Genomic DNA, 16,737 nt, shown 5'->3' with positions numbered 1-16,737 from the left:
AAGATTTTCCCACACATCTTGCTTAGAGAGGATTTATCACTACAAAACTACAAATCATTCACGGGACAATTAAATCCTTTCTTGCCTCTTCCACCTTCTATACAGCAGAGAAGTGTAAGCCCTCAGGAATCTCTTGTCAACTTAGCTGAGGTTAAAGAATTTCATGATTCATATTGCACTCTGTTCCAATCATTATCATCCCCATCTACAGGAAGTTGGTTTTTAAAAGGTTTTCATTTTTAAAATGTTGGAACGTATCCCTAGAATATACTATTAATATATATATATTTTTTTCTTTTTCAGGGATTCATGTTTGGGAAGTCTGGGGAAGCGCTGACTATGCGTTTGCGCTCATATTCATTCAAAGCATTGCTTCAACAGGTAGCAACAGAATATAGTATATATGGGGGAACAAGAACACAATTGTAGGGGGGGGGGACTTTGCCTTTGATCCATTGGCTTCCTTATATCAAAGTAAAAATACACATGTTTCATATATTCAAGGTAAAGAGTACAGTTGGCCCTTCTTATACACACATTTTTTATACATGGATTCAAACATACATGGTTTGAAAATGTCCAAAAAAAGTATAAATTTCAAATATCAAACCTTGATTTTCCATTTTTATAAGGGACACCATTTTGCTATGTCATTATATTTAATGGGACTTGAGCATACATGGATTTTGTTATACACGAGGGATCTTGGAACCAAACCCCAGCGTATAACAAGGGTACACTGTATTCATAAAAGTGTGCGTCAAATTATTTTAGGAAAGTTTAGGCACAAACACAGGCCCGTTACAAACGGGCATAAAAGTACGTCCTGGGGTACATCACTTCCTGACACCCCTAACCCTAGTACGAACCCAGTCCGTATAAAATGGCGGCGCCCGTTCCACAGGGGGAACGCCATTACGACGTCACAAACACGCCACCTCCAAACGAGGCGGTGCGGACACGATGTCGTCGCACCGCATGAGGGTGCCTAGAGTGCCCTTTCCGCGGCATGAGAAGGAGCTCCGAAACGGAGCTCTTTCTGAGGTTTGCGTCACTGGCGCAGCCTTTAGACGGCTGCACCAGCGACGCAGAGGAGAAAGGGATCGAGCGGCCCCTTTCTCCTCCTCCCTGCCATTGCCGGGTGTCCTTGGGGCTTGAAGCTCCAAGGACACCCCTTTCCAGGCCGTGGGGAAGTGGCCGTGGGGAAGTGGTGGATCGGGGCCTCGGAGGCTGCCACTGTGGCAGCTGAGGCCCCGATGCAGTGGGGAAAGGGCCGCTTATAGGCTGCCCCAAACGGGCAGTCTGTAACACGCCACAGATATATTGGAAGGCGCTATACCAAGTTAGATAATCAATTCATCTAGTTTAGTGCTGTCTACACATACTGGCAGCAACTCTATAGTGTTTCAAACAGGGTCTTGCCACCCTTCCTCATCATTCCTGGGACCAATAAAAGTCCAAACAGGCCCACAGAATTTTTAAGACCAGTCTATTTAAGGATAGTTCCAAAGTTTTCACGTTAAGATCATGTTAATTTTATAGATAAAAGCTTATGCTATCACTTCTTCTACACAGTTACTTTCAAAGGTGCTACTGATATGTATACTGATATTTCAGACTAACACATCTGTCTCTGGATTCTAAGCCTTAATGTTCAGTTTAGTGAATATTTAATTGATATAACCCCAAATAACCTCAAAACTATTTCCAAGAAATATTTGCAGATGCAAATGTGGTTTGAACTACTTTTTTATTTTTAGGAAATTGGATGGTTTGATGACCATAACAATGGCATTGGTGTTCTGCTAACCAGACTTGCAACAGATGCTTCTCAAGTTAAAGGAGTATGTTTTCTACTCTTTCATACTTTTTCTTTTTGAAATACTAATTGTAGTGTTTGTACTGAGGAGGTGTTTCAGAAAATAGCATGGTAAATCTGCTCTTGAAACACTTTAAATTTTCAACTGTCAGTGTCTTATTTTGTGGCTTCTGTGTCAATGATGCAGCCTGCCATAAGCTGAATTTTCTCATCCTGTACACAAGCCACAGGACATAGGGCCAAGAGAGAGCAGACAAAGGGATGATTTGCATTGCTGAATTTCCCATGGATGAGTTTGTTGCAATACTAGGAGTATTGTACTATTGCCTGCTGACATCATGTTGGAATGAAGAGGTGGCTTTCCATTCATCCCATGGTGCATTGCTAAAAATCCTAATTGCTTGTGCTAACTATCAAAGAGAAGCTGTGTTAAAAAACTGCTATTGTGCGAGACTACTGTGGCTTTCTAAAAAGTTTAGTAGCATGACTTGGCAAGAGGAGAGTGCTTTCTTGGTTGAACTTGTCATTCTGACTAACTCACAATTTTAGTAAGAGAATGAAAGATTGAGTTGTCATATTGCTTTTAAAATTTGCAGTTTTAAAGTGAAAATACTACACTCATTGAGGCTTTAAAAAGATTCTTTGTGCTGGCAAAATGAGAACTTTGTGTTTGTTTGGTTTACTTTTAGGCTACTGGAAGTCGACTGAGTGTATTAACCATGAATTTTTTCACACTTGTGACTGCACTTATTATCGCTTTTGTACATGGTTGGCAATTAACATTGCTCATCCTGGGCTGTATTCCCATAATTGCTGGTGCACATGGCATTAGACTTAAAGCCATGTCTGGTCATGCGGCAAAGGATCAAAAAGCCCTCGAAGAAGCTGGAAGAGTAAGTTCTCTCTTATCTATCTGGATATGGCCAGGTCAAAAGTAACCCTGGCCATCAAATTTTGTTGCTGATCAGACCTCTTACTGAATTTTTCTGGTGCTTGTTTCTGCTGCCCTCTTAAAGCTTCACCACAATCTCAAAGCACAACCTTCTGCTGTCCACATCCCCTGACTTCAGATTTCTCTCAGACTACCTTTGTCTTTTTACTTTTCTGAGCTCTTTTCTTCATCACCAGCCAGCTGTCTTCTTATCTGCCACACTGACCATATTTATCCAACTTCAAACTCTTTTTATTTCCTCCCAATCTTAGATTTCAACAGAAGCTGTGGAAAATATAAGAACAGTGGTTTCCTTGACAAGAGAAGACAGATTTTTTGAAAGATACAAAGCAAGCTTAGAGGGTCCATACAGGTAATAAAGACTGCATGCAAATTAAATGCTCTGTTTTTAGGACATGGTTTTATGTCTGAATTATATATTAGGGAGACATATATAGAGACAGAGATATTTTGAGAGAAACAGAGAGAGATGCAGAGGGAACATGGGAGGGAGGAAAACAGCAGGATCTTTCTATTTTGTTATTTGGGGGCTTTTCTAAAATGCCTATAAACCCTAAGTTCCCCCCTCCCCTTTTGTGTGCTGCAAAGTCATTATCTTGACTTATGGCAATCCTAAAGTGAACCTATCTTAGGGTTGTCTTGGCAACTTTCTTTGTGGGGGGAGGTTTCCATTGTCATCCTCTGAGGCTGAGAGACTGACTTGCCCAAGATCACCCAGTGAGTTTTTAAGCTCAAGTGGGACCCTGGAGACCAGGATTCAAATTTTGGCTCGACTATGGAAGCCCACTGGGTGACCTTGGACAACTCATTTCTGACTTATGGTGACCCTAAGATGAAATTATCATTGGGTTGTCATGGCAAGATTTGTTCAGAAGAGGTTTGCCACTGCCTTTCCCTGAGGCTGAGAGACTATGACATGTCCAAGGTCACTCACTGGGTTTCATGGCTGAGCCATGAATTGAACCTTGATCTCCAGAGTCGTAATCCAACAGTCAAACCAGTACACCACACACTACATAGCCCTAAAGCCCTGAATCAGGCCAAGCTCTTTACACAAAGCCTACATCCAGTTTGGGTTTTCCGCCATTTGTTCTTCATTAGAAAGGCTTACCTTTTGCTCCAGGTTTTCCAAAAAACTAGGAGAAAAACATTGCAATGACAACCTTCCCATATGGTCCCTGTCAGCATCCTTGCTGAGTTGCTCTGTGGATGCAAGAGGTCAGAATGAGATGTCCAGTGACATGGGAGGGCAGTCACCCATCATTCACTAAACACCTGCAGCAGGTAAAGGGAGGATTCAGGTGGACTTTGGGGCCAGAATATTCCAGGAAGAGCCTGGAGCATTCTGACAAATCTAGTTAAGCCCTAAGCAGAAAGTCACAGCATTTGCCTTCCTCCATTGCATGTGATCAAGTTGCTACTTCCTTTATTTTAATACTAGTAATTGGAAATCATGGCATAGTGGTTTGAGTGTTGGACTATGACTCTGGAGACACAGGGTTCAATTCCCCACGCAGCCATGAAACCCACTGGTGATCTTGGACATGTCACACTCTCTCAGTCTCAGGGGAAGGCAATGGCAAGCCTCTTCTGAACAAATCTTGCCCCCCCCCAAAAAAAAACCACATGATAAGTTCATCTTAGGATCACCGTAAGTCAGAAATGACTTGCCCGAGGTCACCCAGTGGGTTCCATGGCCAAGCCAAGATCTTAACCTTGGTCTCTAGTGTCATAGTCCAACACTCAAACTGTTACACCACCCTCATTCACATTCATGTTCCAATAATTTATATGAATAAATTGTGGAGACTAAAGAGCAGGGGTCGGCAACCTCCGGCCCGCGGGCCGGATGCGGCCCGCGGAGGCCTGCCACCTGGCCCCTGGCTGCTGTTGCCGCCGCCGCCCGTCATGGCTTTTTGCCGCTCTGGGCTCCGCCATTTTGGGCAGCGAAATGGCGGCGAAGTCTCGCGCGACCTCCCCCCGCCATTTTGGGCAAAAAAATGGCGGCGCCCATAGCCCTAGAGGCTGCTATGGGCGCTGCCATTTTTTCGCCCAAAATGGTGGCGAAATCTCGCGCGACTGCGCCGCCATTTTGCCACCCAAAATGGCGGCGCCCAGAGCGGCGAAAAGCTGCGATGGGCAGCCGCGGCGGCAGTGGCGGCGGGCCTTTAGGAGGCCTGCTGCCATCCCTGGGGCCCTCCAGGAGAGCTCCGAGGGCGGCAGGGGGCCGCTGGGGGGCCCGCTGCCGTCCCTGGGGCCCTCCAGCAGGGCTCCGAGGGCAGCAGGGGGCCTCTGGGGGCCCCGCTGCCGTCCCTGGGGCCCTCCAGGAGGGCTCCGAGAGCGGCAGGGGGCCTCTGGGGGCCCCGCTGCCGTCCCTGGGGCCCTCCAGGAGGGCTCCGAGAGCGGCAGGGGGCCTCTGGGGGGCCTGCTGCCATCCCTGGGGCCCTCCAGGAGGGCTCCGAGGGTGGTAGGGGGCCTCTGAGGGCCCGCTGCCGCCCCTGGGGCCCTCCAGCAGCGCTCCAAGGGCGGCAGGGGGCCTCCTGGGGGCCTGCTGCCGTCCCTGGGGCCCTCCAGGAGGGCTCCGAGGGCGGCATGGGGCCTCTGGGTGGCCCTTTGCCATCCCTGGGCCCCTCCAGGAGGGCTCCGAGGGTGGCAGGGGGCCTCTGGGGGCCCGCTGCCGCCCCTGGGGCCCTCCAGGAGCGCTCCGAGGGTGGCAGGGGGCCTCCTGGGGGCCCGCTGCCATCCCTGGGGCCCTCCAGGAGGGCTCCGAGGGCAGCAGGGGGCCTCTGGGGGGCCTGCTGCCATCCCTGGGGCCCTCCAGGAGGGCTCCAAGGGCGGCTGGGGCCTCTGGGGGGCCCTTTGCCATCCCTGGGGCCCTCCAGGAGGGCTCCGAGGGCAGCAGGGGGCCTCTGGGGGGCCCTTTGCCCTCCCTGGGACCCTCCAGGAGGGCTCCGAGGGCGGCAGGGGGCCTCTGGGGGGCCCTTTGCAGTCCCTGGATCCCTCCAGGAGGGCTCCGAGGGTGGCAGGGGACCTCTGGGGGGCCCTTTGCCATCCCTGGGGCCCTCCAGGAGGGCTCCGAGCGACGGCAGGGGGCCTCTGGGGGCCCTTTGCCATCCCTGGGGCCCTCCAGTAGGGCTCCGAGGGCAGCAGAGGGCCTCTGGGGGGCCCTTTGCCATCCCTGGGGCCCTCCAGGAGGGCTCCGAGGGACGGCAGGGGGCCTCTGGGGGCCCTTTGCCATCCCTGGGGCCCTCCAGGAGGGCTCCGACGGCGGCAGGGGGCTTCTGGGAGGCCCGGTGCCGTCGCTGGGGCCCTCCAGGGGGCCCTCCAGCGCTGGTGGCCCCCACCAGCTTTTTTGCCGGTCTCTGACGGGGCCTGGGGCCCCGTCAGGGGCCAGCAAAGATGGGGAGGCCTGGCCCCCGGAGGGTGGAAGCTCCGCCCCTGGCATGTGGCCCCACCCCGGAGGGTGGAAGCTCCTCCCCTGGCACGCGGCCCCACCCCGTAGGGTGGAAGCTCCACCCCCCGCATGTGGCCCCGCCCCGGAGGGTTGAAGCTCCACCCCTGGCTTCGGCCCCCCAGTCGCCTGAGGGACACCAACCCGGCCCCCGGCTCAAAAAGGTTGCCTACCCCTGCTAAAGAGCAATCCAAGCTAATTTAAATTAAGCGGAGCATAATATAGTCAGTGTGCACTGGGGCACGAGCATGCACCCACCCAACATTTGGACTCATCTTCCTAAGCTCTAGTTCTCAGCTCATAACTGGGCACAATTTATAAGCGATGAAGACATAGAATCCATTAACAGCACACTTGAATACCTATTTGCTCAGTCATGATTGGTAAGAACTGCATTACTGGACCTACATAGTTGGAACTGTATAATATACGTTTTGTCTAGCAAGAACATATGAGCCACATCCCAAGGTGGGATAGATGTAGGGGAGATGAGCCAACAGGTGTGATTCCCTTATCCCATCAAAGGTTGAGGATTCATGTCTTATGTAAGGTGCAGATGGGCAATGTTACTCTTCTTAGAGAATTTGGTATCAGTGCCCCACACACATTTTTCTCTCTCCTTCTCCTCTTTTTTTCATAATGAATTGTGGTTCTTTCTCTTGGCTTTTGTTCCTATTAGGGATTCTCTGAAGAAAGCTCCTCTTAGTGGACTGTCATATGCAATATCCAATAGTACCAACTTTTTTATAAATGCTGCTGTCTTCAGGTTTGGAGCATGGCTTATCACCCATTGCTTCATGAACTTCGAACAACTTTTTATGTGAGTTTATCATTTGAGTTTCTAAAGATTCATATTGTGTTATACCAAGATATTCAAACACTGATTGGTTTTTAAAAACAAATGTGCAATGGAACTGTCCATCTCTAAGTGGACAACATGGTATCTGGTGAAAGAAATTACAACATGGAAGATAAATCTTTTGGATACTTTCTACTACTGCTACTATGCAAAGAGATCTTGTAGCACTTTTAAGACTGTGAGTGAAAGATGTTTTGGCATAAGCTTGCATAGACTTCGCCTACATCCTCAAACCAAGCATATAAAAGCTTATTCTTCAACTTCTTTTGTTTGCAGTCTTAGAGGTACTACAAAATCCTTTTGGACACTGATATTCCAGACTAACACAGCTATGTTTCTGTTTACTACTATGTTAGCTATAGTGGAACTTCCCTGTTCAGAAGCAGACAGTTAGTGAATGTCAGTTATTGATAGCAGCTATGGAAAGATTTATTATCTTAACACTGTATTTGTAGTGCATATAGTTGGTCACTGTGGGAAACAGGAATAGATAGACCTTTAACCTCATCCAACAAAGCTTTTAAAATGTTCTTAAAGATTTAATGTTGGTGGGCTGAATCCTACTGTTAATCCTGCCTAGACAGTACCATTGAATTAATGGAGTTTACCTCTGTGTTAACTCATGATTTAACAATTGATTTGGTGAGTTTACTTTAGTGGGGACTGGCCAATAGAATTCAAACTGGTATTTGCTGGTAACCCAGTAGCCCTTTGATGATAATTAGAGAGCACATGGAAGCATGAATGTTCATGTTGCTCTTGAAATGTAAGTTCTGCTATCCCAGAGAAGTACAAAGGGAAAGAATCAAGTTTGTTCCCTGGACTTGTCGCTTTATATGTCTAGGCAAAAACAAGGCAAGAATTTTCACTTCCCCTCTGCGGGCAATGCAAACCAATAATGTGGTTTTCACATTTCCTTCTATGGACTGGTAGATCATTGGTGAGAGAATAGTCTTTCATTTGGTAACATTTGTAATAATTCAGAGCACAATCCTGTGGTGCCTGTACTCATTTAAATGGGACTTACTCCCAGTATGTATATATAGGATTTGCAGCCTCAGATAATGTTTTCTTGAGTTGTCAGCTCACTTGAATAATAGTGAGCTCTTGTACTACAGATAATTTTTTATCTTGGGCTGCACTGAACACACTCACTGTGTCCAAATACAACATCCAAAATCTTATAAGCTTTTGAAGTTCCAATGACTTCTTCATCAGGCAAAGGTGCTAAAAATCTTACAGGAAAAGTTAGAGATGATGATGATGATGATGATGATGATGATGATGATGATGATGATGATAATGTTAGAGTCACGGGCCTACATTTTGTCAAGATGTTGTTTTTTGTTGTTGTCAGTTAAATTAGTCTGGAGGGATATTAATGTAGGCACCTCCCCTCTTTGATAATGTGGGCACTGGGAGACAAAGAGTTGAAAAATCCATGCAATAAAATGTCAACTCTGTTAGTACCAGAATAAGTAACTTTCCTTGAAATCCAGTCTGCTTGTATCCTGATTGAGGCTGACCACCCCATTCTTAGGCAGAACACATTGAATTTCTCAGGAAGCCTCTGTGATGTTGCAGGTGCTGTATAGGTATAGGTTTTCATAGATACATGACAACATAGATATGCAACAAACAATATAGTATTTAAAGCTGATTCAATGTTGGCAGTATTATGGAGCGGAACATCACATAGTAAGTTCAAAGGCTGTGATAAAACAGGACTATTCTTATTTAGTTACTTTGTTATTGTATTAAAATATTTATATTCTGCCTTGTATCTGAGGGTCCAGGGTGATATTCAGTCAAATGCTACAACTAAGTTCACCATATACATCGTCATTTGCAATTGACTTCAGAAGTGTGAATGATGTTAGAGGTCTATATTTTGTTTTCTAATATACCGGTAGCTCCTTAATTTTTATATTTTTATATTTCCAGTGTCTTTTCTTCAGTGATTTTTGCTTCTATGAATGTTGGCCAGACTAATTCTATTGCACCTGATTTTGGCAAATCTAAAGTCTCTGCCCAAAGAATCTTCCAGCTTTTGGATCGGAAGCCATTAATTGACAGCTATAGCGAAGAGGGTGAAAAACCGGTAAGGTCTTGCAAGACAATACTTATTCCTTTGAGTTCATTAAATCAACTGTTATGCCTTTCTATTAGAGTTACAATAAATAGGCAACAGTATATGCTGTCACCTTCAGTGGAAAGCAATGGCAAACTGCCTCTGAACAAATCTTACCCCCCCCAAAAAAAAAAAAAACCCATGGTAGGTTTGCCTTAGGGTCACCATAAGCTGGAAAATAATTTGAAGGCACACAACAAACACACAATATTTGCTTATTTTGATTTCTTTAGCTTTGGTCTGAAAAAACAGGCAATTTTTACAGCTGATGGAAGATGCCTATCATTTTGGATGCTAAAACATTCCTCGTGTTGTTAATTAGTTGAAGCTGTATTTCAGAAAATGAACCTCTTCCAATTCACTGCTAAAGACACCAGTTTGTATGAATTTGGAGCTGCCCATGGGGCACCAAAAAGTGAATGTCACACATGCAATGTAACCTATATGTTAAGTCATAACATCCCAAATATCTATTCCAAATTTTGTGAAAAGATCCAACCATTTATGTGTGATGCAATATCAGGCTGATAGAAACTTTACTTCTGTTAAAGTAGTTATTTATTGCCAGGCTTCCCAAGGCCATTCCCAAGCAAGTAAATTTTATTTATGTGGACAGAGAAAAATTTCAGTAAATTTAATTTTTTTTTTACTTCAATTCACTGAAGTGGCTCAAATGATGTAATTCACTGTTCTGTTTAAATTTTAAAAAATGGGAACACTCCACCTTTTTGTGTATGCCGCATAACCTGTATTTTGATTGAATATCACCTGCATTTCACCCTCCAAATCTGGTGAAAATCCAATGAAAATTTAATTGGGTTGTCCCTCAGAGCTGCCCCCCAAGTGAATTACCTGTATTCCATGTACCCAAGGTTTTTAGTCAGACCATTTGAAATGTATTTTTCAAATTGGTAGCAATCTTCCCAACTGGTTCAGGTGATGCACAAACCAAATCAAGAAATAAATGCCATATAAATTGTCTTAGAAGAGTATTCATTAGAAATGGGGGGATATAAATTATTCTTGTCTTCAGCAAATTTTAAATAATATGATATTGATGCTATAAAGATCAACAGAGAAGAATTGTTTTGGCAGTTTGGTGTTTTTATCCAGGAAAGAAAGATTTTTTTCTTTAATAATGTCTTCCACATTTTGTTGTGATACAAGCTGGAATTGATGTGGATTGAATTGGCATTGTTTTTATTTGATGTACACAAGATATTCAACACTGTGAATGTGCAAAATAGTTTTATTGTGACACAAAAGTTAAGTGAACAAAAGCAGAGGAGAATTGGTAGATTGCATAAGTACTCCCCTCTTTGAGTATGGAGTGGAAACACCTCTGGCAGACTTAACATCAATGTCCTCTTGGGCAGTCTCTGTCAGCTTTGCATGTCTGGATGCTGCAAGTTTTGCTGTTTCTTCTTGACAAAATTCCTCCAATTCTGTCATGTTGGATCTTGCCACAGAATCTTAATCAGATTAAGGTCTGGCATTTAACTGGGTCATCTAAGATTAAAGTTGCATGGATACTTTGGCTGTGCTCAGTTTATCTTAAATCCTCTCTGGGAAGAACCCCCCCCCCCTTGAACAATGCAGACTTTCTTACAAGGCTCTGCAAGATGGTGGCACAAAAGTTAAGTGCCACAGCACTTGTTCAAGGTGTTCCTACTCAATTTGGGTTAGGTTTCCCCACTTTCACTGCATTCTATACAGTTTGGGAGGACTCCCAACCCTTTGGAAAGGATTTGTCTATTACTGGAGTGAGGAATGGAGAAGACACAACTACTTTCTTTTGTTCAATGTCTGATGAAGAGACAGGTGTCTTGTTTCCCCGGATTACTGTTTTTGTTTCCTAAAAAATACAAAAATATATATTTCTATGTTCTTTTTCTCCCCTCAACAGGAGAAATTTGAAGGCAATGTTGAATTCAAGGACGTACATTTTGTATATCCAACCAGACAAGAAGTTCAGGTTTTGCAAGGGCTCAATATAAAGGTTAACAAAGGGCAGACTCTGGCCTTGGTGGGGAGCAGTGGCTGTGGCAAAAGCACCTCCATTCAGCTTCTAGAGAGATTCTATGACCCAGGATCAGGACAAGTGGTGAGTCAGTGACTGTGCTTATACTTTAGTCTGGAACAAACTGAACAGCAAAAATATCTCTTCAATAAACCATTCCTGCAATGCATACAGTTGCTTTTATGAGTTGCTTGTTTCTTTTGAGTCTCTCCACTCACTCCCAAGAGGAGCAGGATTGTAGAAACTCACAATAAAATGACAGCAATCCATACAAGCAAGTATTTTCACATGTTATGACCAGGGTGAAGATAACATACAAGGTCCATTCAACTTTCCATCCTTTTGTAGATCAGTAAAGGGAGTACCCAGCTTGTTGGGGGCAATTGGCTTACACATGGTAAACTGCTTAGGGAGTGCTAGTTTACTGATAAACAGTATAGAAATGTACTTGCTATTGCTATTGCTTTTCACTGGCATCCTACTGAGCTAGCTGGTGGCTTCCATATCAGAGAGGTAGTGAACCCACCAGGTTTTAGACCATATTTTAACAGAGCTATATCCAAGGTGCTATCCCCAAAATAGATTCAGCACTTCAAACACCTCTTTTAAAATTTGAACTAAAATACAGAACCTACTGAATACAGTACAACCCATGTATCAATGAGGGATATGTTCCTAGACTTACCGCAGATAGTAAAAATCACAGATCATGACAAACTCTATATGTCCAGCAACCATAGTGTCATGCTGGAGGACCTCCAGATGCCTAGAGAGACTTTTTTTGGACGTGGGTAAATGAAACCACAGTTTCTGGTCCTGTGGATATAGGGGTCCTATTGTATGCTAATCGGTCTACTGACATAGGAGTCACAACTGCTTCCTAGTAACATATGCTGCATATGCACTGCAGAAATAATCCACTTTAATAGCCATAACCCAATGCTGTGGAATTCTGGAAATTGTAGTATTTGTGAGACATTTAGCCTTTTCTCTCACAGAACTCTAGTACTGTACCATAACAAAACACTAATTAATAGATTAGTATGTATTAATACTAATTAGTAGATATTAGTAATTAGTATTAAATAATAAATTAATAATTAGTATCTACTAATATTAATGTACTGTGAAGCAGGGAAGCTGGGCAAGCTTGAGTAAAGAGAACCAAATGCAGCTCATGGAATCTGAGGGCGGGGGAATGTAACCTAGAAGCTTGTTTATAAAAGAGTTGGTTAGGGCTGGTTAGTTAATTTTGCTAGGATATGAGGAACTAATGGTATCTGAATACAGTTTTCAGAGCTGAGAATGTGGAAGGAGTTCAGAGAGAAGTGTTATTTTGTTTGAAACTAAGGTGTTAGTGTATTCTGTATATGGAACCAGATAAGGTTAGATGTTTACTTTAGCTGGTATAACAAATCTTCACAGTTCTTATGTTTACAACTATGTTTGGATGTTTTAATTTAATGAGCAACACAACCATTTGAGGCCTAAATACCAGATATAGAGAGAGCCTAAGGGTAAAATGTGAAGGGGAATAATATGAGCCAAAGGATTAGAACTGTGGGGCCAACTTAGAGACAGGTTCTGTCCCAAGTACCTATTATGGACCAACACAATAGCTGATCACACATGAGTACAGAGATAGCATCACTTGAAGTAACCAATACAAATGGCTGGTAACCATTATAGGCTGACATAAATATTTCCCTCAACTGTCTTATTCATTCATTTAGATGTTTAAAATGACAGATTTTGAGTTTAATAAGACAACTGATGCTTGCATTTAGTCTTATTCAGTTTAAAATAAAATGCATTTCAGTTGCTTTGCATGCAAATCATAGTTACAACATCACCTAAAACATGAAGGGCTACATGTCTTATTCACTGTGTATGAAAAGTTGCTTCCAAATACACACACATATATATCCTCCCTCTCCAAACTTCATAAAACTGGACATAGTTAATGTGGCTATAGGTAGTTATATGTAAGCCTAATAACAGAAATACACAAAATTCCAATGCTGCATATTGGAAGCAGTACATTAAAATGAATACAGATGCATATGTTACTAGTAAATTATCTATTAAAATCAATTAAGCTGTCAGTTTTTTGGACTTTCAAAATTCGGTCTATAGGATCTCATTTTGAATTTTGCAGCGAGGATTTCTAAACTTCTCTTCCTATTTGCAGCTTGCAGATGGAATGGATACCAAATCTCTGCATATTCAGTGGCTAAGATCTCAACTGGGGCTTGTACAGCAAGAACCTATTCTGTTTGACTGCAGTATTGCGGAGAATATCCAGTATGGTGACAACAGCAGAGTGGTCAGCCAGGAAGAAGTTGAAGAAGCAGCTAAAGCAGCTAACATTCATAACTTTATACAAAACCTCCCAGAGGTTAGTTTATCACTTTCTTTCTCAACAAAAACATCTCTCTCACTTGGCATGGTTCATCTTCATTGAACAGCAAAACACAAAAAGAGCATTACTGCAAATCTGTGTCTTACTGACATTCTTTTGAAAATAACTGGGTCACAATCTAGCAAAAGGTGTGTTTGAAGCCCATTTCAAGCCTGCAGCCCAGTCCTTAGCATATAAGCTTGGAAAGCATACATATTGGCTTGGAAAGATTGGTCTCCCTGCAACCTAACTATGCTTGGAATTCCAGCCTTAAATATCTAAACATGAATTCCTGTAGACACCTATCCCACAGAAAGCATTTTATACAAGGGAATTGACATTTTAGTAAATGTGCACTTAATCTGGGCACAGATCAAGTTGATTTTGGTAGGATACAGGCTTGTCTACATTTCTGGCTTATTTGAGCAGCATGGTGAAAACAGATCCTGTGGCCTTCTGAACTGAAAATTTACTGCTTCTGTTGAATGGTGAAATTGCTCTTTTATAATGTGGAGCTAAAAGAATTGAAGAATGAAGGATTTCTTTAAGTGGCTTTTCCTTTTTTAAAAAAAATGTATAATGCATCCTCTCAAAAACTAATACAATCTTTATATAACAACAACAAAAAGCCTTTCTCATACCTCTAAGTCTTTAGCTCTGAGTCCTGTCCCAAGAGAAAGACAGGGTAGCAATTAATTAGCTCTGATTGCTAGTCCCAGTTAGGATCAATGATATTAGTATTTGACACCACTGTGGTATATTGATTTGAGTGTTGGATTAAGATTCTGAGATACCAAATTTGAATCCCTACACAACCTTGGGAACCCACTAGGTAACCATGGGCAAATCTCATCCTTTAGAGAAAGGTAATGACAAACCCCTTCCGAACAAATCTGAGCAGCAGGGAGAGGAGACAAGATGAGACTGAAGATGAGGTAGAGTCTTGCTTCTCCCAATAGACTTACCGTAGGCAAAAATAAACTGCTGCAATTTCTCCTAACTTGTATATTCTTCCTCAATGCCTTCTTACCCACACTTTGATGTACCTTAGCTACCCATGTCTCCATTTTCATCTATAAAATATTAAGGATATGTTGCATCCTTTTTCAGTTTCTCATTAAAGGGAGTGAGGGAGGGAAGGAAGGAAGGCATGTGTAATCTTCTTGATTGCCCTGTTTCTCTGAAGCTGGGCAAAAAGGCATTTTATCTGCCAGGCCTAAAACCATATATTTGACTGCAGAATTCTCTAGATCCAGAAAAAAAACCTATGAAACTCACCTCCTTTTGAAAAAGATTACAAAAATATCATGACTTGGAATGGACCAGGATATCATGCTATATTATAAAACTTTTAAAATTTAATTTAAATATGTTACATTGTTATTTTCTCATTTATTTCTATCTTTGTACAGCACATTGCATAAGACTTTTAATATTGCCTTGCAACTTGGTAATTTTTCACAAAATGTAACATAGCCTGTGGTCTATCTTTTGTTTAACAAAAAACTACAGAAATACAATACTCGGGTAGGTGATAAAGGAGCCCAGCTTTCAGGAGGACAGAAACAAAGAATAGCCATTGCTCGTGCCCTTGTCCGAAAACCAGCAATTCTTCTTTTGGATGAAGCTACATCAGCTCTTGACACGGAAAGTGAAAAGGTTTGTAAACCTTCACCTTTAATCTCTAATAAATAGTTGAATAGTTAATATTTATCTAAAGGGGTTGTGTGTTCTATTTGTGCTGTCATTGTAAAGATGCTTGTCTTTTGTTTTTGCCTGCAGGTTGTCCAGAAGGCCTTGGATGAAGCTAGAAAAGGTCGAACCTGCATTGTTATTGCCCATAGATTGTCAACTATTCAGAATTCAGACATCATAGCAGTCATCCAGAATGGCAATGTAATAGAAAAAGGAACTCACAGCCAACTGCTGGCCCTAGAAGGATTCTATCATACACTTGTCAATACACAAGCACCCCATTAGCCTAGGCTGTAAGATTAACTCTATTTATACACCAGAAATAGAACATATGACAACGGTGGTGCAGTGATGCAAGATGCAAAGAACCATATGCCTGTCCTGGCTGGCCAAAGGAGTTTATGGCTTGTTTATTTTCCATTCCATATGGCAAATGACTTTTAAAACGGAGAGTACTATAATATGGCAGGAAGGAGAGGGGATTGTTTGTTGAAAAAAAGATTTTTTTAAAAAAATCACAAATACATTAGGTATATCCAAGCCCTTGAGCACACAAACTTATTTTTCTTTGTTGTCGTTGAGGCTGGCTGTGCCACGTCTTCATAACCATCAAGTGATGTACAGGTTTGTACAGGTATAGGTATAACATGCTTATGTGTTTATGAGGAATGAGAACTTTATTTATATTTTGCTTTGTTACAGCTTTGTTGTTTTTTTCTATAATGACTTTGATTTTGTAGTAGTAATAAAAAAAATTTGAAAAGCTAGTTAAGTTCATTAATAATTTTGGAGAAAAACTGAAACCAGACCAGCTTGCCACCCACTTTAATACTCTATTGCTGATGTTCTACACTGGCTATATATTTATGTAAGTGTAAGTAATGTCTGGCCAATGCCCTGCCTCCATCAAACCTACCTTAACAGCCAACAGCCAGATCAAGCAGAGGAGGTTGGTTCAGCTGCCAACTCATGGATTATGATGTTTCCAGTCTCCTCCTGTCAGCAAGTGAAGCTACAACAAACTCCTGCTTCTGACTGTCGCAGCAGCAATCACTGGAGGAAAGGGACTGAGAACATGATCATCAGATGAACAAGCCTTCTTCACCCAATATAATTTCTAGATGTTAAGGTGGATGGCACTTAAGTAGTGTTATAGTAAAATTACTTGTTCTTATTAAATATGGAGCAGGTGGTGGTTGTTAACTTCCCACAAGATTCATGGCAACCCTGGGAATGAGACAACTTCAAAAAACCCTGTTTTCTACCTCCCTACATCCTGCAGGCTCAAGCCCATGGCCTGGCTGGCATGAAGTCTTTCTCAGTCTCTGCTGCCTTCCACTTTTCCTAACATCATTGCCTTTTCTAATGAGTCATTCCTTCTCATCATGCAGCCAAAGTACAAGAACCTC

The 16,737-nt window shown here is 42.8% G+C and overlaps 1 protein-coding gene across 1 annotated transcript in view; it reads left to right on the top strand.

Moving 5' to 3' along the window:
- LOC149309821 (ATP-dependent translocase ABCB1-like) overlaps positions 1-15,997 on the top strand; it is a 58,151-nt gene extending 42,154 nt beyond the window's left edge. Inside the window, exons 20-29 of the mRNA XM_089531357.1 lie at positions 304-381; positions 1,761-1,844; positions 2,509-2,712; positions 3,023-3,123; positions 6,902-7,042; positions 9,026-9,182; positions 11,119-11,316; positions 13,424-13,630; positions 15,146-15,292; positions 15,416-15,997. Of these exons, the coding sequence (XP_089387483.1) occupies positions 304-381; positions 1,761-1,844; positions 2,509-2,712; positions 3,023-3,123; positions 6,902-7,042; positions 9,026-9,182; positions 11,119-11,316; positions 13,424-13,630; positions 15,146-15,292; positions 15,416-15,613 (1,515 nt within the window). The 3' untranslated portion in view covers positions 15,614-15,997. The remainder of the gene's footprint in view (positions 1-303; positions 382-1,760; positions 1,845-2,508; positions 2,713-3,022; positions 3,124-6,901; positions 7,043-9,025; positions 9,183-11,118; positions 11,317-13,423; positions 13,631-15,145; positions 15,293-15,415) is intronic.
- The last annotated feature ends 740 nt before the right edge of the window (positions 15,998-16,737 follow it).

The sequence above is a fragment of the Sceloporus occidentalis genome, unplaced genomic scaffold (genome assembly GCF_023333645.1).
Source record: "Sceloporus occidentalis isolate IW3139 unplaced genomic scaffold, rSceOcc1.0.p SCAF_7, whole genome shotgun sequence".
NCBI lineage: Eukaryota > Metazoa > Chordata > Lepidosauria > Squamata > Phrynosomatidae > Sceloporus > Sceloporus occidentalis.
The sequence above is the reverse complement of the archived record's forward strand: the minus strand, read 5'-3'. Positions and strand labels throughout refer to the sequence as shown.